This window comes from Giraffa tippelskirchi, chromosome 1, assembly GCF_054371585.1.
Source record: "Giraffa tippelskirchi isolate mGirTip1 chromosome 1, T2T-mGirTip1v1.2.pri, whole genome shotgun sequence".
Lineage (NCBI taxonomy): Eukaryota > Metazoa > Chordata > Mammalia > Artiodactyla > Giraffidae > Giraffa > Giraffa tippelskirchi.
In genome coordinates, this window is record NC_137275.1 from 84,962,819 (window position 1) to 84,990,771 (window position 27,953).

General features: G+C 36.7%; 2 protein-coding genes and 1 long non-coding RNA gene across 23 annotated transcripts in view; 2 read left to right on the forward strand and 1 right to left on the reverse strand.

The window, feature by feature from the left end:
• Positions 1-305: 305 nt before the first annotated feature.
• TRMT10A (tRNA methyltransferase 10A) lies at positions 306-27,696 on the reverse strand. 9 transcript variants are annotated; one of them, XM_081596740.1, is made up of 10 exons: positions 27,086-27,291; positions 24,149-25,255; positions 20,750-20,946; positions 13,865-14,027; positions 9,420-9,491; positions 8,299-8,373; positions 5,928-6,077; positions 3,626-3,731; positions 2,218-2,462; positions 306-1,278 (listed from the first exon to the last, which is right to left on the reverse strand). In XM_081596740.1, exons 3-10 carry the CDS (start codon positions 20,932-20,934, stop codon positions 1,252-1,254), a joined length of 1,023 nt encoding a protein of 340 aa, XP_081452866.1. In that variant the 5' UTR covers positions 20,935-20,946; positions 24,149-25,255; positions 27,086-27,291; the 3' UTR covers positions 306-1,251. The 9 variants fall into 9 exon arrangements, with proteins under 9 accessions (XP_081452866.1, XP_081452831.1, XP_081452860.1 ...); XM_081596705.1 differs by lacking the exon at positions 24,149-25,255 and adding an exon at positions 21,389-22,155 and having other exon boundaries at positions 27,072-27,291; XM_081596734.1 differs by having other exon boundaries at positions 27,072-27,291.
• Positions 18,853-26,445, forward strand: LOC145547433 (uncharacterized). The gene is made up of 2 exons (XR_014083833.1): positions 18,853-19,481; positions 22,840-26,445. It is a non-coding gene; the product is annotated as an uncharacterized LOC145547433 (long non-coding RNA).
• MTTP (microsomal triglyceride transfer protein) overlaps positions 27,476-27,953 on the forward strand; it is a 68,447-nt gene continuing 67,969 nt past the window's right edge. For 6 of the 13 annotated variants that reach the window (XM_081596498.1, XM_081596471.1, XM_081596481.1 and 3 more), the window contains exon 1: positions 27,476-27,645. The gene's annotated coding sequence lies outside the window, so the exon portion shown is untranslated. Of the gene's footprint in view, positions 27,728-27,953 lie in introns of all 13 variants that reach the window. The other 7 variants (XM_081596530.1, XM_081596571.1, XM_081596553.1 and 4 more) reach the window with 2 other exon arrangements.

A 27,953-nucleotide genomic window follows, 5' to 3' on the forward strand; every position in this document is an offset into this window, starting at 1 on the left:
ACTATCAGTCTCCAGAACTATAAGAGTACATTTCTGTTGTTTTGAGAATAAACTTCTGTTGTTTTAAACTACTGGTTTGCAGTATTTTGTTATGGCAGCCCTGGAAACAAATATAGGGCTTATATAATTAGTGAAAATTAAACTACATGGTGCTTGTAATGACCTTTCCCCACTTTTCAATATTAAACTGAGCTTTATTCCATATGGAATGATTTAAATAAAAAGCCTAACATTCCATGCTACTAACTATACTTACTCAGAAAAACCTGTAACTTTGAAAAACACAACTTAAAACACAAGCTCTGTTCTTCTACAACTGTGGGGGCTTTTCTTTATTTACTTACGTTGCTCACAGACCTTTAAATGGATAACTGTAATAGATTACTAAGAATAAAGCAACAAAAGAGACAGTGAACATCAATATTAAATTCAGTGAATTTTCGATCAAATATGTATATAATCTGAGATGCCAATAAGTAAAAAGAACAGAAACTTTACTTATCCAAATTTAGTAACTAAGGCTTCTGAAATGTTACTTTAGCTGTGACAAAGAATAATCACATTAAATATAACTGCTCTACATTTACTGGCAGGAACTAAAACATCTACTAGCTCCACCATCCTTTGCCAATGCCCTCATATAAATGTTTAGTTATGGATTTTTACATTTTACGAAATTTAAATTCCTTAGTGTTTTTCAGCACATTCACACAAATAATATAGACATGGCAACTCAATCCTATTATCAATAACAGAATCATACATGATGTGGACAGACATATATACAATTATATGCATATTTTCATACATGCTTATATTATTTACAGAAACATATTTACATTAGCTTAAATATTATTATACAATAGACAGATGCACATATAAAGTTAACTTTATTTGCTTAAGAACAAACAGTATTTTAAAGAAGTACATATGGAAAGAAAAGGATAGCTGCTAAGGGCTACTTTTTTAAGAGCTGTTTCTTTTAAAATTTGGGTAATGATAAAAATGGATCCGTCTACACCTTTTTTAAAAATAAGTTTATTTATTTATATTTGATCCGGCTGGGTCTTCATTGCTGCGTGTGGTCTTTCTCTAGTTGCTGTGCATGGGTTTCTCATTGCAGTGGCTTCTCTTATGGAGCACAGGCTCTAGACCACGTGGGCTTCAGCAGCTGCAGCTTGAGGGCTCTGGAGCGCAGGCACAGTAGTCATAGTGCATATGCTTAGTCACCCCACGGCATGTGGAATTTTCTCAGACCAGGGATCGAACCTGTGTCTCCTGCATTGGAAGGTGGATTCTTAACCACTGGACCACCAGGGAAATCCCTCAACAGCTTTTTAAAATAATCTAGCCTGAAAAATGGGCTTCCCTGGTGGCTGAAAAATTAATTTTGTAATCAAAATAATTTACCATCATTATTTAAATTAAGAAAATATATTATAGTCTTAAGTTCTCAGCGCTTGCCTTAGAACCACAAAGGCATCACATACACACAAAAAAGAGGATAGAGATGGGTCCATAGTCCAAAAGACATCAATTTTTGAATTTATCAATCCAATCCAAGAATACTGGAATGGGTTGCCTTTTCCTTCTCCGGGTATCTTCCTGACCCAGGGATTGAACTCATGTCTTCTGCATTGGCAGGTGGATTCTTTACCACTGAGCCACCACAGAAACCCCTTATCAATCCAATACGTCTTTCTTCCTAAAATCACTATATTCCTTTGAAATAATGAAACTGAATATAAAAGCTGCAAATAGAAGGTAACCTCCCATTCAGAAAATTTTGTTAGACTTAAAGGAGATTTAGGATACTTGCCTCCATAAATCAGCAGGCAATAAATTGGAAAGATACTGATATAAACATACAGTAATAAAACTGAAAGTTCAGAAGGCACATTCTGAAGAACACAATCTTGTAAATAAAAGAATACAGATTTACTAATAGGGTAATATTCTCAAGTAATGCTTATTTGAGGCTAAGAAAATTATTTTTCATTTTACGTATTTAACTCTTATGTAAAAACAAAAAATGCTTTCTTATGAGTACTTTTTATCACTTAGTTCTAAAAAAAAAAGTTTAAAAAAATTCACAACAGAAATGAAAATGAAATTTCCTTCTAATTCAACTATTCTATGAAACACCTCACTTTCTCCTGATTTTTCCTTAAACTTAAGAAAAAAAAAAAGATGATATTAGTGTGGTACAGAGCTCACTGTAGATTCGGCGCTATTTTCTTTATCCTGCTTTTCTTCCTCCAGTGGTGAATCTAGTTCATGCCTATTTTCCTCCTCACTGGAATCACTGTTTAATCCACCTTCAACTCTGGCGAATTTCTTGTCATGTGAACAACTTTCACAGGCTTGGTCTGTGGGAACAGCACCTTTCCTTTGGGGTAAAATAGTGAAAAATGCTTCTTGCCAGTCTCTTGTCTCCAGGTATTCCAGAATAATCTCAAACACTGCAACAAAGACAAACTCCATGTGTTTCTTAGCCTAGCTCATCACAATGCTGTATACTTTAAAATACATTGCTTTTGTGTTAAGAGTGCTAGTATGTCCTAATAACTGCTTTGTTCTTATTACTTTCTTCTCCTGTATTAGCTGTCAGAGCTAATATGTCCCAAGGCTCTCAAGGCTGCTACTTTGTAGCTTTTCCTCATATCCTTTCTTAGGTACTCAGAGGTTCACCATTATCCATTGTCAATTATAATTAATAGACAGAGGACCCTTCTTTTGTTTCCTTCTTATTCTTTATTCCTTCCACATCTTTATCCTAGATATGCTAACAAAAAACCAAAAAAAAAAAGGGGGGGGAGCTACCATTAATTTAAATTTCTTCTAGCTTTCCACTCACTCTGGGGAGTGTCTTGCCTCCTTTTTTTTTTAAATACTGTCCCGCCAAGTTCCTCTCACTTTAACACACTGATGAAAGGGTAAATTGGATTACTTTATGATAGAAAAGGAATCCATTATATATCAAAAGTCTTGGAAGAGGTTCATTCCTTGAATCAATAAATTCATTTCTATAACTCCCCAGAGCCTGTACAGAGAAATTTAAAAAACCCAATTAATAATTGTGTACTAACAAAAATCTACTAAAAACAAATTTCAAAAAGCAAAACACCAGGCAAAGACTTAAGCCTGAGGATATCTATTATAATATTTACAATACTAAAAAGAAAAACATATCAACAACAGAAGAATGGCTGTATTACTGTATTGATATATTCAGATGAAGAAAAAGTTACACAGCCATTAACAATGATTCAATAAATATAAATGGAGGGAAAACACCCCACATATATAACATTTTATGTAATAGAGTAAGAATCCAATTATATAATAAAGGATATGTATGCATAGGAAAAGAACTTGGAGAAACACCAAAAAGTTACTATGAAGTATTTCTGGGTAGTGAAATAACACCTACTTATTTTTATTTATACTTTTTTATACCTTCAAAACTTTCTAAAGTATGCATGTATCAGTCAAACAAATCATAAATGACTACATTTTAATTTTCCAAAGGTATATATTTTCTACTTTTCCAAAATGTAAATAGAAGGTTATTTTTCACAGTGTTCACTCAGGTAAATTTTTAGCTTATAAGCTTATAGCTTACCATGATTAACTGCCAAAACTTTTCTACTATTCATCTTCACAAAATTCCCAAGGGGAAGCTGTGCATGATCAATTCCATGATCTGATGCTTGTTTATATGTGAGTCCCTAAAACAAAGACATCATCACCTAGATTAGAACATTACATTATATTTATGTAAGGTAATGACAGAATGAATAATTGACAGAATAAATATGACAGAATAAATAATTTTTAGGAAAGACTTTAGTTCAGAGAATATAATCTGAATTTGTGTCTGTATATTTAACAGCTAATTTGAAAACATTCTCTTGATAATAAGTATAGTCAGAATGTTGCTGGTATTATTTTAACCAAACGAGGAAACCAAAGACATTATGCTCTCTATTCTGTCACAAAGTTCGTCAGTGGCAGAACCAAAGGAAAAACCCGGCTCATGCCTCCTGACACAAGCAGCTTCTCATCACTCCACACTGCCTTTTTCTCAGCTTAAAGTATTCCAACTGAATTCTTATAGAAGCATCATCACTCTTCTCATGAATCTGAAAGACAGAACTGTTTCAATTATATAGCACTAAGAGGCACAAGTGGCAAAAACTAATGAAATACAAACCTGAATGAAAAAAATATCCTATTGTCCATAAATTTTATTTTTCCATTTCTGTCAATTAAAGGAATGCTGAATTATGGGAAAAAAACCCAAACCCAAAACCCAACCTTAGCATGGTAGAATAAAAAGCTTTAGAAAGGAAACTACTACAATATTGTAAAGTAATTAGCCCCCAACTAAAACAAATAAATTAAAAAAAAAAAAAAAAAGGAAATCAACTTAAATTTTGTCTTAGGACTTTGCTTTAATGAAATGTAAACATTTTAGAAATTCTATTCATGTTACACTTAATTTATGTGTGAGAAACACAAAAATAAACAAATAATACAACTTTCAGTGGAATAATACTTATTGGATGCATGAATTTCAACTTAAAAAAAAAGAATGCTGAATATGAATTTTCTTCTCAAAATTAAAATCCTTAAAGCCTGGGTCTAATCAGGACTAAAAGAGCCCAAAGACAAAACACAGGAGGAAAAAGAGCTAAATTTCTTAACTAATAGTTTGTGTTTTCAAAAAATAATTATTCATCTATTGGCCACTCCACGCTGCACAGCTTGTGGGATCTTATAGTTCCCCAAACACAGATTAAACCCAGGCCCTCGGCAGCAAGAGCACAGAGTCCTAACCACAGGACTGCCAGAGGAATTACCAATAGTCTGCATATTTTAGAGGCCAATATTTGATAATAGATCAAGTCAGGTCTTTTTGAAAACAAAATTGTTTTAGTTCAGAGAAACATACAACATGAAAGAAAAAAACTAGTTCTACAGAAATAAGAAAATAGAATTTTTCTACTAAGAAAAAAATAAAAAGGCTAAAGATCATTCTGATAAAATTCCCTATGATGCTATAGAGCTGTACTGTCCAACTGTAGCCACATGTGACTACCCAAACTTATAATTTTTAAAAACTCAATTTCTCAACCATACTATGTACAACTCCTGTGCTCAACAACCAATGGGTTACCATATTGAACACGATGATATAAATACTTCCAACAATGCAAAAAATTCTCCTGCACAGTGGTGCTATATGAAAATAATGAATTACTGTGTATTATTCTGCTGACAACATTTCAGCAAATACTTAACTAAATAAGCTGAGCTTCATTTAGCACAATACAACATAGCTGGCAAAACACAAAATAATGTTTTCTTTTAGAAAGTATATTTGTGTAATTTTTCATTTGAATGAGGGTAAGGAGGTGGGAAGAGACAAAAGTACAAATTAAAGATAGAAAACACATCCCATATAATCACATATTTGAAAATGGGCATAAGTTTACCAGTTTGGATATAAATTTTGCTATAAATTAATATAAATTTTACCAGCAGGCTAGAAATTGATTAGCAGAAGCAGCATTTATCAGTACAGAAAATCATCTAAGCACATGGGCTCCAGAGCAATCTGGAGTTTCAAGTGTCTACTACCTATTATTATTGATTTTAGATTTAATTATGTGCCTCTGGTTCCTCATCTGTAAACTGTGCATACTAACAGCACTGACTTCACTGGGTCGCAGTAAGGATAAAGCAAACTAACATATGTGAAATGCTTTGCTTAGCCAGAAAGGTGACTGAAATATCGCGGTCCTCAGTGAACACAAGCTCTCAGTATTTACTATCAAGAAAATTAACATTACTATCAAGAACACTGGTACAGCAATTTTAAGTATGAGCAAAAGCAAAAATAAAAACTTAATAGTATGTACCTTGTGATGGTTGTGATCTACTAATCCTCCAATCACATAGGCTTTTGATTCATCTAATTCCTTTAATACATTAGGTGAATCTGATGTAAGATAAATCAGGTCTTCTTTCTGTATGAATTCACTATAGTGCTCTGGTTTGATGTGGATATCCTTTAAAACACAAAGGGAAAGATGCTATTAATTAATAGGATTTTGTGAAAATTGGCTAAAAATGATTATTTTCTTTTCCCTAGACAAACCTACCCAAAAAATATATGACAGGAAGTCTGAAAAAATATTATAACAATGTATTATTTAGAACCTATCACTTCAACATCTTTTCACCTCACATCTCAATTATTTAAGTAGCCTCCTGATGCTATTTCCGCCTCTAGCCTCAGAGCCCTCCAATTTACTTCCTCACATGGCTGGGGGACTCGTTTTCTGAAAACACTACTCTCAATGTTTCATATTTATCTGTAGGTTAAAATTCAAGCTCCTTAATTTAGTAACTCTCACCTAAATACAGCACCAATTTATCTTTCTAACTTTCTGTTCCAACAAAACAAATGCATTTTTATTATATATTTGTTCACACTGTTCTCCAGCCAAAGAATGCCTTCTCAATTACTTCCTTCTCCATTTACATGAATCATCAAAAAGAAAGGGCTTACAGATTTAATAATTTTCATGTATCTACTTCCACAAAAATAGACATTTGAAATCTTCTTTACCAAAACTATTAGGTCAGAGGTACAAGGCTGAACAACAGTAGGCAGAATTTTGCAAATTGCACCAAAAGAAAAAAGGAAGATACATCACAAGGTTTAGATGGCACTTCTCAATAATTTTTGTGGAAATAAAAAAATGAAGCAGGAGACCTCTCACCTAAGTGTATATAGCCTATTGATTAATAAGCAGCCATTTTTCTGGAAAATGATATATGATAAATATGATGTCTATGCTTAATAAAGGCCCCAAGAGGAATGTGCATAATTAGAAACTAGTGAACTCATATGTCTGTGGAAAACTGGTGGTATAAAATAATAAATTTTACAAGCCATTAAATAACCTAAAGTATGCCTACTCTAACTCATTACAGTATTTCTCAGGAAAACAGGCATGAACATAAAACTTGGTAAATATACTATACTTTAAAACTTAAAAAGACTTTTGAAAATGTTTTATGCTATAGACTATTAATAAAATAAAAAATGCAGTCATTATAGGATTAATGAGTGAGACAGGGAAAGTGTGTCACAGTGAGAACTGGCTTAGAGAAAGGGAAAAAGTGTAAGAATAACCCACCACTTCTCTGAATAGAATAGGATTAAGGTTCCTTAGGGATTGGTACTAAAGCCAATCTATTAGTTATCTTTGCAAATGACAGAGTAGTTTAGTTCAACAGAAAAAAAAAAAAAATGTGAGCCACATACGTAATTTGAATCCTTCTAGTAGCCACATTAAAAAACAAATGACAAGGGGCTTCCCTGGTGGTCCCATGGTTAAGAATCCACCTTGCGATGCAGGGTACATAAGTTTGATCCCTGGTCTGGGAAGATCCCACATGCTGTGGAACAGCTAAGCCCATGCACCATGACTATTGAGCCCCAAAGCTGCAACTACCAAAGCCCTAGTGCCTAGAGCCTGTGCTCTGCAACAAGAGAAGCCACTGTAATGAGAAGCCTGCACACTGCAACTAGAGAGGAGCCCCCGCTCACCACAACTAGAGAAAGTCCGGGCACAGCAACGAAGACTCAGCACAGCCAAAAATAAATAAATAAAAAAATTTAAAAAGTGACAAGAAATGGGTGAAATTAATTTTAACAATACATTGTATTCAACACAAAATACCTTAAATGTTATCATTTCAACTTATAATAAATGTCTTTTTTTCATTTTAAGCAGATCTTTTACATTCTTTCTCTTTTTTGTACTATCTTTGAAATGCAATGTTTATTTGACATTTATAGCACATCTCAAATCAGACCAGTCACACTTCAAGAGTTCAATAGCCATGTGTGGATAGTGGACATCAGAGGATATAGGACAGATTTAGAAGAAAACAAGCACATTTCCAAATTTTAGAGTGACTTCACTCTTATAAATAATGTGTAGCCAGTATTCTGGGTTGAGATTGCATATAGACTGTTAAATTCTTTCCTTTTTTAAAAAATATGTTTTAAAGTTGGCAGTAAAATAGCAAGTGAGATTTCATGCGTGTCTCAAGTAGCTTCTCTCCTTGGTAAACTTAGACTTAGGTACAGTGATACATAGGGTTTGGAGCTGCTAACTCATATTTATTAGCACTATGTAGAACTCGGGTAAAAAAGGTAGACCTTTAAGCCTAAAAATACCTTGTATTACACAAGAGTTAAGCGATTTTAGTTACCTTCCAGTTGACCCATCCTTTGTCATTTTCATCCATGTTCTTTTTCAGCTGGCCTCCATGGCTTGTCAAATAAAACTGATAAAGAGATTGGCAGGCATAGAAAGAGAGACTGAAAGACTATTAAAGTCAATATTTTATTTCCTCACACACTAATTTGACTATCAATGAAACACAAAATATTTTCATTCTGGAAAAAAATTAATTTATGATATGCTTTAAACATGAAAAGATTTATCTTTGGTAGAAATGTGTATTTTTGTCCATCTCCTAACCCACTAACTTCTGTATTCCACCTACATTTTAATTCCATTTTCTAAGCAGCTATAATCTGCCTCTTATTTAATGATCACTTTTCTATAAAATTCCTGCTTCCACGTCAAGTTTCCCTTCCCCTTCTTTTGCAACTACTGTTATTTTTTACTAGTCCAAAGTCTTCATAACTTTGTTTTGACTTTAAACCCTGAAACCTATTTGAAATCTAATCAAGGGTGAAAACAATATCAAATGTAAAAATACGATATTACTATCACTTGATAAAAAGAAAATATCTAACCAAAATTTTAACAAGATTTTCTAGTTTTTAACATCAGTGAGCCAGAGTTAATTTTTAGGCCACTTACAGTTAAAACAATAAGGAAAATGACCCTACTCTTAAGAATCCAGGCAACTAGTCTCACAAATCACTTCCTCAATCCTTCAAAATTATCAGTGACTCAAAATCCTTTAAGTAGAGAAAATCTGGCCAACAGGCACAATGGCACGTATCAGCCTGGGGCAGTTCCCCTACTCCCCAGAAAGGAAGGATTGAGAGCTGAGAAACTGGTATGAAAATATGCTTGTGTCCTTTAATGAAGATGTTCAACTACACAACAATGAACAGGTCAAGGTGTATAGGACTGATGATGACTGGGTATAGTGTGTCTGAGAATAATGTATGAAAAATGTTTAAAATATTCTACTTTTGTAGAAAAATAGAACATTTTCCCAAAGAGACATTTAGCTCATTAAAAAAGATTACCTGTAAGACTCCTTCTTGTAAAGGCAATCAGAATTATCTATGCCTTTTCTGAAGGAAGATATAAAAGGAAACTGGATGTTTGTTTTAAACTCCTCAAACATACCTGCACAGGATGCAGTGCTCGTCGGTTTTCTGCATAACATCGTTGAATCTGCTTATGAAGTTTCTTAATGTCCTATAAAAGAGTGCAATTTTTAAAGCAATATTTTCAAAATTACCTATGGCCATTTCATAATCTGAGTGGAACAGAATAAGCAGGAAGGATAACTAGACAGGTACATTTCTTCTTTAGAAATACAAGTCCTTTCTGATTAATTTCCATTCAATTTCCTTACATACTATTTAAATAATTAATAAAGTCAATACTCTGTAAGTGACCCATGATTTCATATTTTGTATCCACTTAAAATATAAATTCATGAAAACTCTCACTCTTCTTAGGAGAAAACAAAAGAAAAAAATAAAATTCTTAGAGACATAGTATTAAAATTTTCACAACTTACAAAAGTTTAGAAAGTAATTAAAACATAGTAGCATTGTTTAAACAACCAAGTTTCTCAAACTATTAAATAATCCTCTTAAGCCAATCATATTTTTTTCCCCTCCTTTCAGTTAGGATTAATAACAAAACCCCCACAGCTCTTTATGATTAATATGCAGTTACTGAGTTTCATAACCTATTACAATACTTGTCTTTCCTTCTGTCTATACATATACATATAAATAAAAGCAACTTATTAGCTATTTAATATTTTAATTTAGGGCCACAGATTTTGAAAAGCTTAATTTAGGATGCATTTTTTTTCAGGAAAAAATTTTTTTAATTTTTAAAACAATCTAAAATTTATTATTTTTTTCTGGCCACTCTATGCAGCATGTGGGACCTTAGCTCCCTGAGCAGGGATCAAACCTGTCCCCCCCGCATTGGAAGTGAGGAGTTTTAACTACTGGACCACCAGGGAAGTCCCAACTTAGGATGCATTAAAGCTAGTTTGGTGGTGCTGACTTCTCTTAGCTTTTGATGTCTGTAAAGCTTTTGATTTCTCTGCTGAATCTGAATGAGAGCCTTACTGAGTAGAATACACATTCCTATACTCTAACAACAGAAGATGAGAAAGAGAAATCAAGGAAACAGTTCCATTTACCATCTCATCAAAAAGAATAAAATACCAGGAATTAACCTACCCAAGGAGGCAAAAGACCTGGATGCAGAAAATGAGAAGATACTGATGACAGAAATCAAAGATGTGTGACACAAACAGATGAAGAGATAATATACCATGTTCTTTGATTGGAAGAATCCATACTGTGAAAATGACTACACTCCCCAAAGTAATCTACAAATTCAGTGCAATCCCTATCAAATTATCAATGGCATTTTTCACAGAATTACCACCAAAAAGTTTTACAATTTGTATGGAAAAACAAAAGATTGTGGAGAGCCAAAACAATCTTGAGAAGGAAAAACAGAGCTGGTGGAATCAGGCTCCCTGACTTCAGGTTATACTACAAAGGTACAGTCATCAAAACAGTATACTGCTGCTGCTGCTGCTGCTGCTAAGCTGCTTCAGTCGTGTCTGACTCTGTGTGACCCCATAGACGGAAGCCCACCAGGCTCCCCCGTCCCTGGGATTCTCCAGGCAAGAACACTGGAGTGGGTTGCCATTTCCTTCTTCAATGCATGAAAGTGAAAAGTGAAAGTGAAGTCACTCAGTCGTTTCCAACTCTTTGCGACCCCATGGACTGCAGCCTACCAGACTCCTCCATCCATGGGATTTTCCAGGCAAGAGTACTAGAGTGGGTTGCCATTGCCTTCTCCGCAAAACAGTATGACACTGGCACAAAGACAGACATAGTGATCAATGGGACAGGACAGAAAGCCCATAAATAAACCCATGCACCTATCATCAATTCATCTATGACAAAGGAAGCAAGAGTGTATGATGGAGGAAAGACAGTCCCTTCAATATGTGGTGCTGGGAAAACTGAATAGCTACAAGAAAAAGAATGAAATAGAACACTTCCTAAAAACATACACAAAAATAAACTCAAAATGGATTAAAGATCTAAATGTAAGGCCAGGTAGTATAAAACTCCTAGAGGAAAATATTGACAGAACACTCTTTGACATAAATCACAGCAAGATCTTTTCCAATCCACCTCCTGGAGTAATGAAAATAGAAACAAAAATAAACAAACAGGACCTAAGCAAACTTAAATGCTTTTGCACAGCAAAGGAAACCATAAACAAAACAGGCAACCCTCAGAATGGGAGAAAATATTTGCAAAAGAAGCAATTGACGAGGGATTAATCTCCAAAAAAATACAACAGCTCTTGCAGCTCAATATCAAAACAAAGAACTCAAAAGATGGGCAGAAGATCTAAGACATTTTTCCAAAAAAGACATACAGATGGCTAAAAAGCACATGAAAAGATGCTCAACATCACTAATTATTAGAGAAATGCAAATCAAAACTACAAAGAGGTATCATCTCACATCTGTCAGAATGGCCATCATCAAAAAATCTACAAACAATAAATGCTGGAGAGGATGTAGAGAAAAAGAAATCCTCCTACACTGTTGGTGGGAATGTAAAATGGAATAGCTACTATGGAGAATAGCATGGAGGTTCCTTAAAAAACTAAAAATAGAATTACCATATGATCCAGCAATCCCATTCCTGGGCATACATTCAGAGAAAACCATAATTCAAAAATATACATGCATCCCAATGTTCACTGCAGCACTATTTACAATAGGACATGCAAGCAACATAAATGGATAAAGAAGTGTGGTACATACATACAATGGAATGTTACTCAGCCATAATAGGAAAGAAATTGGGTCATCTGTAGTGATGTGGATGAACCTAGAGTGTCATACAGAGTGAAGTAAGAGAAAGAGAAAAACAAATATTGTATGTTAATGCATATATATGGAATCTAGAAAAATAGCACTGATGAACCTATCTGCAGGGCAGGAGTAGAAGACACAGATATAAAAACTGGACTTGTGGACACAGGGGGACGGAGAGGGTGGGACAAACTAAAAGAGTAGCACTGACATATACACACTACCACATGTAAAATGGATACCTAGTGGGAAGCTGTTGTGTAACAAAGGGAGCTCAGCCTGGTGTTCTGTGATGACCTAGACAGGTGGGATGGACGGTTCAAGAGGGAGGGGATATACATATACATATAGCTAATTCACACTGTTGTACAGTAGAAACTAACACATTTTAAAGCAATTATACTCCAGTTTAGAAAAAAAAGAAGACATCGTATATTTATATAATGGAATACTACTCAGTCATAAAAAAGAAATAATGCTATTTACAGCAGCATGGATGGGCTTAAGAGATTATCATATTAAGTGAAGTGAGTCAGAAAGACAAATGTGTGTTACTTATATGTGAATCTAAAAATATGACATAAATGGACTTATCCACAAAACAGAAACAGACTGACAGAGAATAGACTTGTGGTTGCCAAGAGGTGAGAGAGAGGTAATTGGGAATCTGGGATTTAGCACATGCAAACTACTACACATAGAATGGATAACAAGGTACAACTGTATAGCACAGGTAACTATATTCAATATCTTGTAATAAATCATAATGGAAAAGAATATGAAAAAGGATAAAAGTGTACGTGTATATATATATACACATATATATATATAAATGCACAACTGAGTCACTTTACTGTACAACAGAAACTAACACAACACTGTAAATCAACTAGACTTCAATAAAATAGTTTAAAAAACACACACACAAGAAACCAACAAAATAGCCTAGAGATGGAAGCAACATAAATGTCCACTGACAAAAGATGAATGAATAAACAAGAAGTGGTCTATATATACACTAAAATAGTATTCAACCTTAAAACATAAGGGAATTCTGACACACACTACAATGCAGGGGCTTCTTAAGTAGTGCAGTGGTAAAGAATCTGCCAGTCAATGTGGGAGACATGGGTTCCATCCTCGGGTCAGGAAGATCCCCTGGAGTAAGAAATGGCCACCCACTCCATTATTCTTGCCTGGGAAATCCCACGGACAGAGGAGCCTGGTGGGCTACAGTCCACGGGGTTACGGAGAGTTAGACATGACTGAACAACTGAGCACAGCACAGTGAAGACATAATGCTCAGTGAAAAAAATCTGTCACAAAAGTAGGATTCCACTTATATAAGATACATAGAGTAGTCAAATTCACAGAGACAGAAAGTAGAATGGTGATGCCAAGGGCTGGGGGAGGGAGAAGGGACATGGTTGTTCAATGGGTATAGAGTTTTAGTTTTGCAAGATGAAAAAGAGTTCTGGAAATTGGCTGCACAATATAAATGTACTTAGCACTATTGAACTGTACACTTAAAAATGGTTAAGATGGTAAACTTTGTTATGTACATTAAAACCACAGTTAAAAAGAAAAAAGATGCATTTTAGTACAAATTATATCAAAGTAATATTACATATTAAAGCAAGAATTATCCATCCTAGTTCAGCTACAGGCTTTTTCTGACAATGATTCATGATACCTTTAATACCATCAAGCTGTCAAAACTGCAGTCAATGATAAGGCGGAGTGGGCTGTGAACAACGTCTCTTCGAACACGTTTTCTGTCACTTCCATCTGAATTTGACTCAGGTTGACATTGTCGCTCTAATTGCTTTCTCTTGCGTTTTTCCTTCCGCTTTTGTCTAAAATTAGTAATTGAAAACAACTTTTTGTTATTTGGATATTTACAAAACTTTTCTAAACAAAGAAAAAATTATTTTAAAATCAGTAGGCTAAATCATAAAAAACTGCCACTTCTGTGGATCAAAAATTGTCAAATACCAGCAATTTTACATACATAAAAGCTTAACATAATAAATGAGTTTGCAAAAGCAAAATATTTTTTACACAGATCTGAACTATAAGTTCATTTATTATTGGTAGTATGTTATATGGGGCTTCCCTGGTAACTCAGCTGGTAAAGAATCCACCTGCAATGCAGGAGACCCTGGTTCAATGACTGGGTCAGAAAGATCCCACTGAGATGGGATAGGCTACCCAGTCCAGTATTCATGGGCTTCCCTAATGATTCAGATGGTAAAGAATCCGCCTGCAATGTGGGAGACCTGGGTTCAAAGTTCGATCCCTAGGCTGGGAAGATCCCCTGAAGGAGGGCATGGCAACCCACTCTAGTATTCTTGTCTGGAAAGTTCCAATGTCAGAGGAGCCTGGTGGGCTACAGTTCATGGGGTCACAAAGAGTCAGACACAACTGAGTGACTAAGTACAGCATAGCACACAGCCAATTGTATGTACTTAGAAAACTTTAAAAATACTGAGTTTGAGAGTTATAAAAAATTTTACTTTTATCATTCCCCTACATGATTTTCAAGGAACAATTATAACCATATATTAAAAAAAGTAAAATTGTTATTCAACATAGATTCGGACATCCTAGCCACAGCAGGCAGAAAGAAAAAGAAATAAAATGAATCCAAATTGGAAAAGAAGTAAACTGTCATTGTTTGCAGATAACACAATGTTGTATACAGAAAATCCTAAGGATGCTAAAAGAAAATTACTAGAGCTCAACAATGAATTTGGTAAAGTTGTAGGATACAAAATTAATACACAAGAAATCTATTGCATTTCTACACACAACAAAATATCAAAAAGAGAAATTAAGGAAACAGTCCCATTTACCATCTCATCAAAAAGAATAAAATGCCAGGAATAAACCAACCTAAGGAGACAAAAGACCTATACTCTGAAAACTATAAAACACTGGTGAAAGAAATTGAAGGTAACACAAACAGATGCAAAGATATACTGTGTTCTTGAATTAGAAGAATTAATATTGTGAAAATGACCATATTATGCAAGCAATCTACAGATTCGGTGCAATTCCTACCAAAATATCAATGGCATTTTTCAAAGAACTAGAACAAAACTTTTTGAAGCTTGTATGGAAACACAGAAGACCCTGAATAGCCAAATAATCCTGAGAAAAAAGGATGAAACTGGAGGAATCATCTTCCCTGACTCCAGACTATATTACAAAGCTAAGTCATCAAAATAGTATCACACTGGCACAAAAACAGAGGCACATATATCAATGAAACAGATAGAAAGCCCAGAAACATATCAATTAATTAATATCAATTCATCTATGACAAAGGAAGAAAAGAATACAGGAAGGAGGAAAGACAGTCGCTTCAGTAAGTGGTCTTGGGAAAACCGAATAGCTACAAGGAAAAGAATGAAACTAGAACATTCCCTAACACCATATACAAATATAAATTCAAAATGGATTAAAGACCTAAATGGAAGGCCAGACACTATAAAGCTCTTAGAGAAAAATATAGGCAGAATACTCTGACATACATCACAGCAAGATCTTTTCTGATCCACCTCCTAGAGTAACAAAAGTAAAAACAAAAATAAAAGCTTTTGCACAGGAAAAGAAACCATCAACAAAATTAAAATACAACATATGGACAGGGAGTAAATATTTGCAAATGATGTAACTAACAAGGATTTGCTTCCAAAATAAACAAAAAGCTCATACAGCTTAATATTAAAACAAAACAAAACTGAACCACCCAAACGAAAACTGAGCAGAAGACCTAAACAGACATTTCTCCAAAGAAAACATACAGATGGCCAATAGGCACATGAAAGGAGCTCAATGTTGCTTTGGAGAAATGCAAATCAAAACTACAATGAACTATCTTATCACCTCACACTAGTCAGTATGGCCATCATCAAAATGTCTATGAATAACAACTGCTGGAGAGGATGAAGAGAAAAGGGAGCCATCCTACATTGCTGGTGAGAATGTGAATTTGTGCAGCCACTATAGAAAACAGTACAGAGATTCCTTAAAAAACTGAAAACAGAGTTACCATATGGTCTAGCAATCCCACTGCTGGGCATACAGCCAGAGAAAACTCTAATTAAAAAAGATACATACACCCCAACATTCACAGAAGCACTGTTTACAAAAACCAAGACACAGAAGAACCTAAATATTCACTGACAAATGAATGGAGAAAGAAGATGTGGTATATATACACAATGCAATGTTACTCAGCTATAAGCAACAATGAAATAATGCCATTTGCAGCAGCATGGATGGATCTAGAGATTATCATAGTAAATGAAGTAACTCAGACAAATATGATATCACTGTACATGTGGAATCTAAAAAAAAGTGATATAAATAAAGTTATTTACAAAACAGCAGTAGACACACAGACACAGAAAAGAAACTTACGGTTACAAGAGTGGATAGTAAGGGAGTGGGAAGATAAGTTAGGAGTCTGGGATTAACATACACATTCTGGGCTCAGTCACTTCAGTTGTGTCCAACTCATTGCAACCCTAAGGACTGTAGCCCGCCAGGCTCCTCTGTCCATGGGATTCTTCAGGCAAGAATACTGGAGCGGGTTTCCATGCCCTTCTCCAGGGGATCTTCCCAACCAAGGGATCAAACCCGTGTCTTTTACATGTTTTGCATTAGCAGGAGGGCTCTTTACCACTAGTGCCATCAACAAGGACCTACTGTATCACACAGGGAACCATATTCAATGTTGTGAAATCATCTATAATGAAAAAGAATCTGAAAAAGTATGTCAGTTCAGTTCAGTCGCTCAGAAGTGTCCGACTCTTTGCGACCCCATGAATCGCAGCATGCCAGGCCTTCCTGTCCATCACCAACTCTCGGAGTTTACCAAACCCATGTCCATCGAGTCGGTGATGCCATCCAACCATCTCATCCTCTGTCGTCCCCTTCTCCTCCTGCCCTCAATCCTTCCCAGCATTAGGGTCTTTTCCAATGAGTCGACTCTTCATATGAGGTGGTCAAAGTATTGGAGTTTCAGCTTCAACATCAGTCCTTCCAATGAACACCCAGGATTGATCTCCTTTAGGATGGACTGGTTGGATCTCCTTGCAGGCCAAGGGACTCTCAAGAGTCTTCTCTGACACCACAGTTCAAAAGCATCAATTCTTTGGTGCTCAGCTTTCTTCACCGTCCAACTCTCATATTCATACATGACCACTGAAAAAACCATACCCTTGACTAGACGGACCTTTGTTGGCAAAGTAATGTCTCTGCTTTTCAATATGCTATCTAGGTTGCTCAAAACCTTCCTTCCAAAGAGTAAGCGTCTTTTAATTTCATGGCTGCAATCACCATCTGCAGTGATTTTGGAGCCCCCCAAAATAAAGTCAGCCACTGTTTCCACTGTTTCCCCATCTATTTCCCATGAAGTGATGGGACCAGATGCCATGATCTTCGTTTTCTGAACGTTGAGCTTTAAGCCAACTTTTTCACTTTCCTCTTTCACTTTCTTCAAGAGGCTCTTTAGTTCTTCTTTGCTTTTTGCCATAAACGTGGTGTCATCCGCATATCTGAGGTTATTGATATTTCTCCCAGCAATCTGGATTTTAGCTTGTGTTTCTTTCAGCCCAGCGTTTCTCATGATGTACTCTGCATATAAGTTAAATAAGCAGGGTGACAATATACAGCCTTGACGTACTCCTTTTCCTGTTTGGAACCAGTCTCTTGTTCCATGTCCAATTCTAACTGTAGCTTCCTGACCTGCGTACAGGTTTCTCAAGAGACAGGTCAGGTGGTCTGGTATTCCCAACTCTTTCAGAATTTTCCACAGTTTATTGTGATCCACACAGTCAAAGGCTTTGGCATAGTCAATAAAGGAGAAGTAGATGTTTTTCTGAAACTCTCTTGCTTTTTCAATGATCAACCGGATGTTGGCAATTTGATCTCTGGTTCCTCTGCCTTTTCTAAAACCAGCTTGAACATCTGGAAGTTCATGGTTCACATACTGCTGAAGCCTGGCTTGGAGAATTTTGAGCATTACTTTACTAGCATGTGAGATGAGTGCAATTGTGCAGTAGTTTGAGCATTCTTTGGCATTGCCTTTCTTTGGGATTGGAACGAAAACTGACCTTTTCCAGTCCTGTGGCCACTGCTGAGTTTTCCAGATTTGCTGGCATATTGAGTGCAGCACTTTCACAGCATCATCTTTCAGGATTTGAAATAGCTCAACTGGAATTCCATCACTTCCACTAGCTTTGTTCGTAGTGATGCTTTCCAAGGCCCACTTGACTTCACATTCCAGGATGTCTGGCTCTAGGTGAGTGCTCACACCATCGTGATTATCTGGGTCGTCAAGATCTTTTTTGTACAGTTCTTCTGTGTATTCTTGCCACCTCTTCTTAATATCTTCTGCTTCTGTTAGGTTCATACCATTTCTGTCCTTTATCGAGCCCATCTTTGCATGAAATGTTCCCTTGGTATCTCTAATTTTCTTGAAGAGATCTCTAGTCTTTCCCATTCTGTTGTTTTCCTCTATTTCTTCGCACTGATCGCTGAGGAAGGCTTTCTTATCTTTCCTTGCTATTCTTTGGAACTCTGCATTCAGATGGGAATATGTTTCCTTTTCTCCTTTGCTTTTTGCTTCTCTTCTTTTCACAGCTATTTGTAAGGTCTCCTCAGACAGCCATTTTGCTTTTTTGCATTTCTTTTCCATGGGGATGGTCTTGATCCCTGTCTCCTGTACAATGTCACGAACCTCTGTCCATAGTTCATCAGGCACTCTGTCTATCAGATCTAGTCCCTTAAATCTATTTGTCACTTCCACTGTAAAATCATAAGAGATTTGATTTAGGTCATACCTGAATGGTCTAGTGGTTTTCCCTACTTTCTTCATTTTAAGTCTGAATTTGGCAATAAGGAGCTCATGATCTGAGCCACAGTCTGCTACCGGTCTTGTTTTTGCTGACTGTATAGAGCTTCTCCATCTTTGGCTGCAAAGAATATAATCAATCTGATTTCGGTGTTGACCATCTGGTGATGTCCATGTGTAGAGTCTTCTCTTGTGTTGTTGGAAGAGGGTGTTTGCTATGACCAGTGTATTCTCTTGGCAAAACTCTATTAGCCTTTGCCCTGCTTCATTCTGTACTCCAAGGCCAAATTTGCCTGTTACGCCTGGCATTTCCTGACTTCCTACTTTTGCATTCCAGTCCCCTGTTCTGAAAAGGACATCTTTTTTGGGTGTTAGTTCTAGAAGGTCTTGAAGGTCTTCATAGAACTGTTCTAGTATATATGGGGCTTCCCTGGTGGCTCAGATGGTAAAGAATCTGCCCACAATATGGGAGACCCAGGTTTGATCCCTGGGTCGGGAAGATCCCCTGGATAAGGAAATGCAACTCACTCCAGTACTCTTGCCTGGAGAATTCCATGGACAGAGGAGCCTGGCGGACTACAGTCCACAGGGTTGCAGAGTTGGATACAACTGAGCAACTAACATTTTCACTTTCACATATACATACATATATGACTGAATCACTCCCGTACACCTAAAACTAACACAACATTGTGAATTAACTATGAAACATAAAGTGTTAGTTGCTCAGTCATGTCTGACTCTTTGTGACCCCACAGACTGTAGTGTGCCAGGTTTCTCTGTTCGTCGAATTCCTCCAGTCAAGAATACTAGAGTGGGTAGCCATTCCCTCCTTCAGGGGCTTTTCCTAACCCAGGGATCAAACCCAGGTCTCCTGCATTGCAGGTGGATTCTTTACCCTCTGAGCTACCAGGGAAGCCCATAAAAATAAAATGAAGAAAAAAGTGTCAGTTACTCAGTAGTGTCTGACTCTTTGCAACCCCATGGACTGCAGCCCACCAGACTCCTCTGTCCATGGAATTCTCCAGGCAAGAACACTGGAGTGGGTAGCCATTCCCTTCTCCAGGGAATCTTCCCAACCCAGGGATCAAACCCAGGTCTCCCCCATTGCAGGCAGATTCTTTATCATCTGAGCCACCAGGGAAGCCCTTCAATAAAAATAAAAGTTCTTTTTAAAGAAAAAGCTGCTCCCATTTTTTTTTAAGTAAAATTATGAAAAAAAACCCTCACATTTTTCTCTCATCTACATCAACAATTAATTTTCTAATAAATTTTGTCTTTCTACAATAACAGCTTAAGCCTAACTGCTCTTACCAAAACCTGCAATAGTTCTAGCAAAATCAATGTTAGGCCCAAATTTGACCTTTCTGAGATGATTATTTTTGTTCCATATCTAGGACATGGATGCTAATTATATCCTTTTTATAAATAACTTATTTTAGAAATTGAGGTGCTACTCACTCACAATAGGTGTGGGTGAGAAAAGTGTACTGTGTAAATTCAGCAACACTGCTTAAAAAAAAAAAACTTAAAATAGTTTTAGTAGTCAACTGACAAAGTGAGCTAACAATATGTACAGTCCCAATTTAATTAACATAATTACTATTGCATAATTATGTAATTGCATAATTACTATTAACATAATCACTATACAGAAGGTCCAACATTCCATATCTCTAAATAGGGGTAGAATATATACATTTTGATACATACTTGCGGAGTTCTCGTTGTTCTTCCCATTGTTTCTGTTTCATTAGCTTCTTCATTTGCCGTTTAGATATTGGTTGAAACCTTTCACTTGATCCTGGCTTCTGATTTTCCTCTCCGTCTTCACTTAAGTCTTGCTGTCTTTCAACATTACAAGTCTCACTAAATGCTGGTAACATTTCTGATGACATTATTTGATGCCTCTGAAAAATTGAAAAGCAATTCTTACCTGAACAGATGATTTAAAACCGAAAAAAAAAAAGTAAAAAAAAAAAGATCAAGGGATGTGATTAAAATGAAACCATATTAGTAATGAAAAAAGTGCAAATTTAGGCAATCAATCGTCATTTCCTGGCAAAGATCATTTGATGAAATGGGATATTTTCTATTATTTATTTTAGTTGGAGGCTAATTACAATATTGTAGTGGTTTTTGCCATACATTGACATGAATCAGCCATGGGTTTACATGTGTTCCCCATCCTGAACCCCCCTCCCACCTCCCTCCCCATCCCATCCCTCTGGGTCATCCCATTGCACCAGCCCTGAGCACTTGTCTCATGCATCGAACCTAGACTGGTGTTCTGTTTCACATATGATAATATACACGTTTCAATGCTATTCTCTCAGATTGTCCCACCCTCACCTTCTCCCAAAGAGTCCATAAGACTGTTCTATGCATCTGTGTCTCTTATTCTGTCTCACATACAGGGTTATCGTTACCATCTTTCAAATTCCATATATATGCATTAGAATACTGTATTGGTGTTTTTCTTTCTGGCTTACTTCACCCTGTATAATGGGCTCCAGTTTCATCCATCTAAATATAACAGATTCAAATGTATTCTTTTTAATGGCTGAGTAATATTCCATTGTGTATATGTACCACAGCTTCCTTATCCATCCATCTGCTGATGGACATCTAGGTTGCTTCCTTGTCCTGGCTATTATAAACAGTGCCGCGATGAACATTGGGGTACATGTATCTCTTTCAATTCTGGTTTCCTCGGTGTGTATGCCCAGCAGTGGGATTGCTGGGTCATATGGCAGTTCTATTTCCAGTTTTTTAAGGAATCTCCACACTGTTCTCCATAGTGGCTGTACTAGTTTGCATTCCCACCAACAGTGTAAGAGGGTTCCCTTTTCTCCACACCCTCTCCAGCATTTATTGCTTGTAGACGTTTGGATAGCAGCCATTCTGACTGGTGTGAAATGGTACCTCATTGTGGTTTTGATTTGCATTTCTGTAATAATGAGTGATGTTGAGCATCTTTTCATGTGTTGAAATGGGATATTTTCATACACTATTGGCAGCATAGCACAACTTTCCCAGAAGGCTACTCAGACCTTTATGTTTGAAGAAATTTAAAATGTTGATACTCTTTCTTACAATAATTTATTTCCTTAGAACTCCTGTAAATTAATTAGAAATATAAACAAAATTAATGGGAAAGAATACATGTATTACTGCTATTTTTAACAATAAAAAATTAGAATGTCAGCAAATGGGGACTAAATATTAATTACAGTTCATCTATAACACTGGATTGGAATACTAAGCAGCTAAGAAAAATTTCTCAATATTATTTAGTGATAAAGGGAAATAATTTTGTTAAATAAGAAAATCAAAACAAAAAATGTTCAATTTTGTTTTGAAATATATATGTATACAAACATTTTAATTCTGACCCACCCATGGTTTTCTGCATTTTCCAAATTTTATATAATGAAAATATAGTTTTATAAAAGAAAAACACATTATTTTTTAAAGAGATGGAAAGCACCTTTTTGTACTTGTCTTTAATATTGTCATACAGGAAAAGTTCTAATTTCACTATCTGGGTGGACACTCAACAATTTTTGATAAAAGGTATGCTATACATTTCTACATTTTGGACAGTACAGAAAACAAATTGAGTTGCTCCTCAACGTATTTCATTATAAATATGTAATTATTAATTTTTCACTTAAGTCACAGCTGAAAAATAAAATATGTAAACTGACTCTGTAATCAGTTGTGGAATACTCAGGGCCATCTAAAACATCTTATTTAGATTTAACCACCCACATCGTTAAGGGTCTTCTCTGGTAACTCAGTTGGTAAAGAATCTACCTGCAGTGCAGGAGACTCAGGTTTGATCTGTGTGTCGGGAAGAGACCCTGGAGATGGAAATGGCAACCCACTCCAGTATTCTTGCCTGGAAAGTCCCACAGACAGAGGATTCTGGCAGGCCACAGTCCATGGGGTCGCAAGAGTCAGACACGACTTAGCAACTAAACCACAACCCACATCTTTATCCACTGTCTAGAGCTAAACTAGCCTTTAGAGCAGGGAAAAGGATAGAAATACTGAGATATCTTTTCTCTTTAATTATCAACACCATACATAGCTTATGAATATGTGTTCTTTATCTCTATCAAAGACTAAGCATGAAATCTGCAAATATTCTATCGGTCTTACACAAAAATGTGTAATTCTTCCCTTTCACAGAGATAGCTAACAAGTCTGTGCAGAGAAGCCAACATCTAAAAGGAAAAAGAACAATCCCCACCAATTCAGAGAATGGAAAGAAAAAAACTTCACAGAACATAATTTGAGCAGCGGTTTTATTATATGGCTCTTGCCTTCTTTAAACATGCAATGATGTAATAGCACATATGGGGTACCTAAGAAAACTTAGAAAGTTTACCAAATCTTGACTGCAAGACAAGAAATTTTAAGATGCATGATTTAGGGGCTAGAGCAAAGCCCTAACATTTTACTACACTGCAAAATTACTAAGAGGGGAAAGAATCATCTAGTAATACAAGTAAGTTCACAAGTTTTCTTTATGCCACCAACCAAACACTTCTTTTAAGGGAGAACATCTCCTAGAAATGACAACTCAACTTTGACTCTCCACTGGAAACTCCACTGGGCGGGGCTAATGTCTTCTTCTGCCCAACATTACATTGGCAACACTAACACAGTGCCGAGCACTTAGTAGATACTTATTAGGTATTGGTAGAACAAATAGATGAGCGAATATGATATTATAAAGGACTTCTAAAAGTAATGAAAATTGTAACATCAAACATTTATTAATTCTTACTATAGTTAATAAAAAAGTTATTATCTAATTTACTCTTAAAAAATCCTAAGGGGTAGTAATATATGCCTACTTTGCAAAGGAAGAGGTACAAAGATTACTTGCCCAAAGTTACAAAGCTATTATATAATTCCTAAGAAACAAGGCACCTACAGCAAATGTTGCACAAAGTAGCTCCTCAAAATACTTGTTGAATGAAGTAATGCAGCGAAGAATCAAACCCACATCCAACTCTACTGTCTTCTAGAAATCCAAAGTCTTACTTAGAAAATGGGTATTTCCAAAGAATGTTAAAGAGCTGTGTTGCTTTCACCCACCTGCTGTTGAAAGGCCTGGAGAAGACCTGTGTCACCAAAAGATAACAGAGGGAAAAAATCCTTTGTTCCTACTTGTATGCCAATGCACCAAAAAAAAAAAAAAAAATTGGGAAACTTCCTAGAGATCACTGCCAAAAGTTTATGTCTGTGACATCCTGCCTTCCAAGCTTGCAACACAAGACAATGGCAGATAAAATATTAAAAGAGGAAACAAAAAAGGTATAGCCTTTCTCAAAATCAAAATTAAGAACAGGGTCTGGTGTGTAAAGACAGCTGAGAGTTTTCCTATCTTTAAAGAGAAAAATAATAATACAAGACAGAAGACGGGTGATAGATGGGAGGCAGTTTAAGACGAACCCCTAAACTGGTGTTAGGGGTGAGACTCCTCTTTCCAAGAAAAAAGCCTAACAACAGGTAAAATTAAAGATAGCTTTTACAAAGCTGACTACTTGGAGGAAACAGACATCAGCCTCTTGGCTACAACCTGGGCCCAGCTATGAGGTGATGTATGAATGTACAATAATATGACTGAAATTCTCAACCACATACATAGGCTCTGCTATTGGTCTGAAGCACTGAAAAGGGTCATGGGTGGAAGAAACCACAAAATCAGTAGTAGACAGGTAGTTTGGAAAGGAAAGCTACTATTCCATTCCAGATGAGAAGCAAAATTATAAAAGGACAGAAATGGGGGGGGGAGTTAATGAAGAGTAATAACCATAAAAGCAAAAATTGGGAAATTGGGACACAAAAACAGGCATAAAAATAGCAAAACAAGAATTCATTAAAAAAACAAAAAAGAACCAATTTGGAAACCAGGGAGTGAAGTCATAAAAATTTCAACATATGAGGCAAACTCCAGATTACCTGGAGGCCAAGAGGTAATTGATGACAACCTCACAATCTGATTCAGACAGAAAAATAAAATGAAAAAATCGTATGTCTGAGTATTTCAAAAATGTGAGTAACAGCTTGAGAGAAACATAGGCCAAAAAGGTAACTGGAGGTAAATGTAGAACCTTGAGTTTTTTCATTAATTTTTTTTAATCTAGAAAATAAGGTTACTATTCAATTTAAGAAACAGGAGACAGAGGAAACACAGTAAGCCTGAAAAGATAAGAAAAATTTTAAACAAACATTCTGATTCCTAGGATCACTTTTATTTCCTTTCCATAAATAAACACATGAATAAAAATTAGCAATGAATATATCCAAAACAATATAGAAAACATAAGCTAAACCTGCCCATTAAGCTAAATGTGCGGGCTTCCCAGGTGGCGCTAGTGGTAAAAAAAAAAAACCTGCCGGCCAATGCACGTGGGTTCCACCCCTGGGTCAGGAAGATTCCCTAAAGCAGTGCATGGCAACCCACTCCAGTATCCTTGCCTGGAGAATCTTCATACAGAGGAAAACTGGGCTACAGTCCACAGGGTTGAAAATTGTCGGACATAACTGAAGCGACTTGGCATGCAGGAACGCAAGCCAAACGTGCAGACTTTAAGGCACAATTAAAAATCAGAGGAAACAAATTACTCTCTTCATGAAATTGATTAATATTCTAGGAGAGAATATTTCTATCATCAGTGGCATCGTTTTTCACTAGTTTCCTACGATGGTCAAAAGAGCAACTGTTGATTGGCTCTAGACTGTGAAAATTTTAATATAACAAAAGTACAGCAAAATTTTACAACTCATGCACACCAGGGGGAGCTTTCACCTTTCCCAACAAGTCCAAGTTAAATTTAATTTGCTTATCATTGCATACTAATATTTTTTAAAAGCTTATCAAATACAAAGAAAGGTCATGAGCTTGTCAGTGCCATTATCACTGCTATTTTAAAAGTTATTTCCAATTAAGAAAAAGGAATGTAATAAAAGAAAATTTTTAAAGCTTTGAATAAGCTAGATACATTGCACGGAATGATGCAATGATCAAGCATCAAACGATGCTAGATTGAGATCCTTTCATTACTGCTTTCAACACACTTTACAAAGACATGTACCAATTCCTACTGCCTGTAACATACAGTAAGCATTTAACTATGCACTAGTTTGTTCAGATTAACCTGTTAAGCAAAACATAAACACCATGGCAGAGTTTGCATTCGTCCCTCACATGCAGTGCTATTCACAACACATTTTAATTCATTCACCAGGTTCAACCAACTTTGTAGCAGTTACAGAAATAATTGTGCCAAATTTAGTTTACTTGAGCACCGAGTTTTTTTTAAATGGTTCGTTTAGTTAGATATAGATTATCTAGTGGTCTTATGAAACCAACTATGGATAAAGATGACTAAGGCAATTTGGTGTGGGACAGATAAATAAAAAAATTGTATCTCCATTATCCTTGTAGTTCCACTTCTTAGCACAACCCCTGGCAGGGAGAACACACATCATGAGTGTGACTGGCCAAAAGTTAAAAACAAAAAATTCATGGCTTATACTGATTGGGCTAAAGTCTTAATAATTTATAACAGCCTCCCTTCCAGAAACATCCAAAGGAATGTCGAAGTAAGCGCAGAACGGAATTAAATGACCTAACGGTGGTAAAGAAGGAATATCCTTTTTTAAAACGCGCGGGCCAGATTTGCAATAACGACTCGGTTCAGCTGTGAGGTCCCTTAGGGAGAGGCCTGGGCCATGATGGGGAAAGGCGGAGAATTTATAACAAACAAAAAAGCGAGAAATATGCCGTTGCTATCCTCTGTGTAGCTCTAGAAAAAATTCTGAATTTTAACACAAAATGTTTCAGGGAAATTCAGTAACACCTCGGACTTCTTTAAATAGTCCTCAGCTCACCACGGTGGGGACTAACAGCACCGGCAGCAACTTTCCCCTGGCCTCTCCCCACATTTCACAGTGCTCAGAGACAACAGCCCTCGTAAGAAAAAATGAGGTTTAAAGACGAAAAGCGACTTGCCCACGGTCACTTGCCAAGAAGTGGCAGAACCACAACTCGTTTTCCGGCCCTTCAGAGTCCAGATTTCCCTCTCCCTTCATTCTTGGGAAGCGAACACACGTCACATACTAGAACCCGTATCTCGACCCCCAAACAAAAGTCGACAGCAAGAGGATCTATACTAGTGGGCAGAGCCGAGCCCGAGTCTCGCCTCCATGTCACCCACGCGCGGACGCACTCCAGAGGCGGGGTTAATTTGCAGCCGACGAATCAGAAAGCTGTTTGGCGAGCCGAAGGGGGCGCGCTGTCTCTGACGTCACTTCCTTCCGGAGCTGGGTCTTTGCTACCCTTTTCCATTATCCCACTTCTCTCTCCCCCGGAAGCCCTATTGCTAGCGGAAGGCGGGACCGGCACGCGCTCCCTTTGCTCCAGGATTATATCAAAGGGTAGACGAGCGCTAGCCTCCGCGCCAAGAGACTTACCGAACAGAGGAGTTGTCGGGGAATCTGAGAACTTCTCAGAAAGCTTTTCGTAGTGGTCTTTCCCACTCGAGAAGGTCCTCTTTCGGAAACTTCAACTCCCAGAGGCAGAGCCGGTAGCTACACGTAGGAGGCTACGGAGGTTACGTCTTTCGTCAGCCCACTGCGCCAACTCCGGACCCGCAGTGGGGGAAAGGGGTGGGGTTTGTGTGGGGCGGGGTCTGGGGTTAGAGTTTCTGGAGTGGGAGGTGTTTGAGTAATACTTGTTTTTCCGATTCAAGGCAGGCGTACCCCTCTAGGCATTTATTCATATATCCTCGTGGGGATGGCGAGGGATGTTAAGACATTGCTCCTCTTAAAAATGACTAACACTAATAAAGGGCTTATAATTCTTCCGTGTTTGAGATGAAAGCATCTCTTGCCT

Coding starts and splice junctions, on each gene's coding strand:
- TRMT10A (XM_081596685.1), bottom strand. CDS start 27,151: ATGAAGGGAGAGGGAAATCTGGACTCTGAAGGGCCGGAAAACGAGTTG. Junction 14,028..20,749: donor GAACAACGAGAACTCCGCAA/GTATGTATCAAA, acceptor TACTAATTTTAG/ACAAAAGCGGAAGGAAAAAC. Junction 6,078..8,298: donor AAGGATGGGTCAACTGGAAG/GTAACTAAAATC, acceptor TGTGTTTTAAAG/GATATCCACATCAAACCAGA.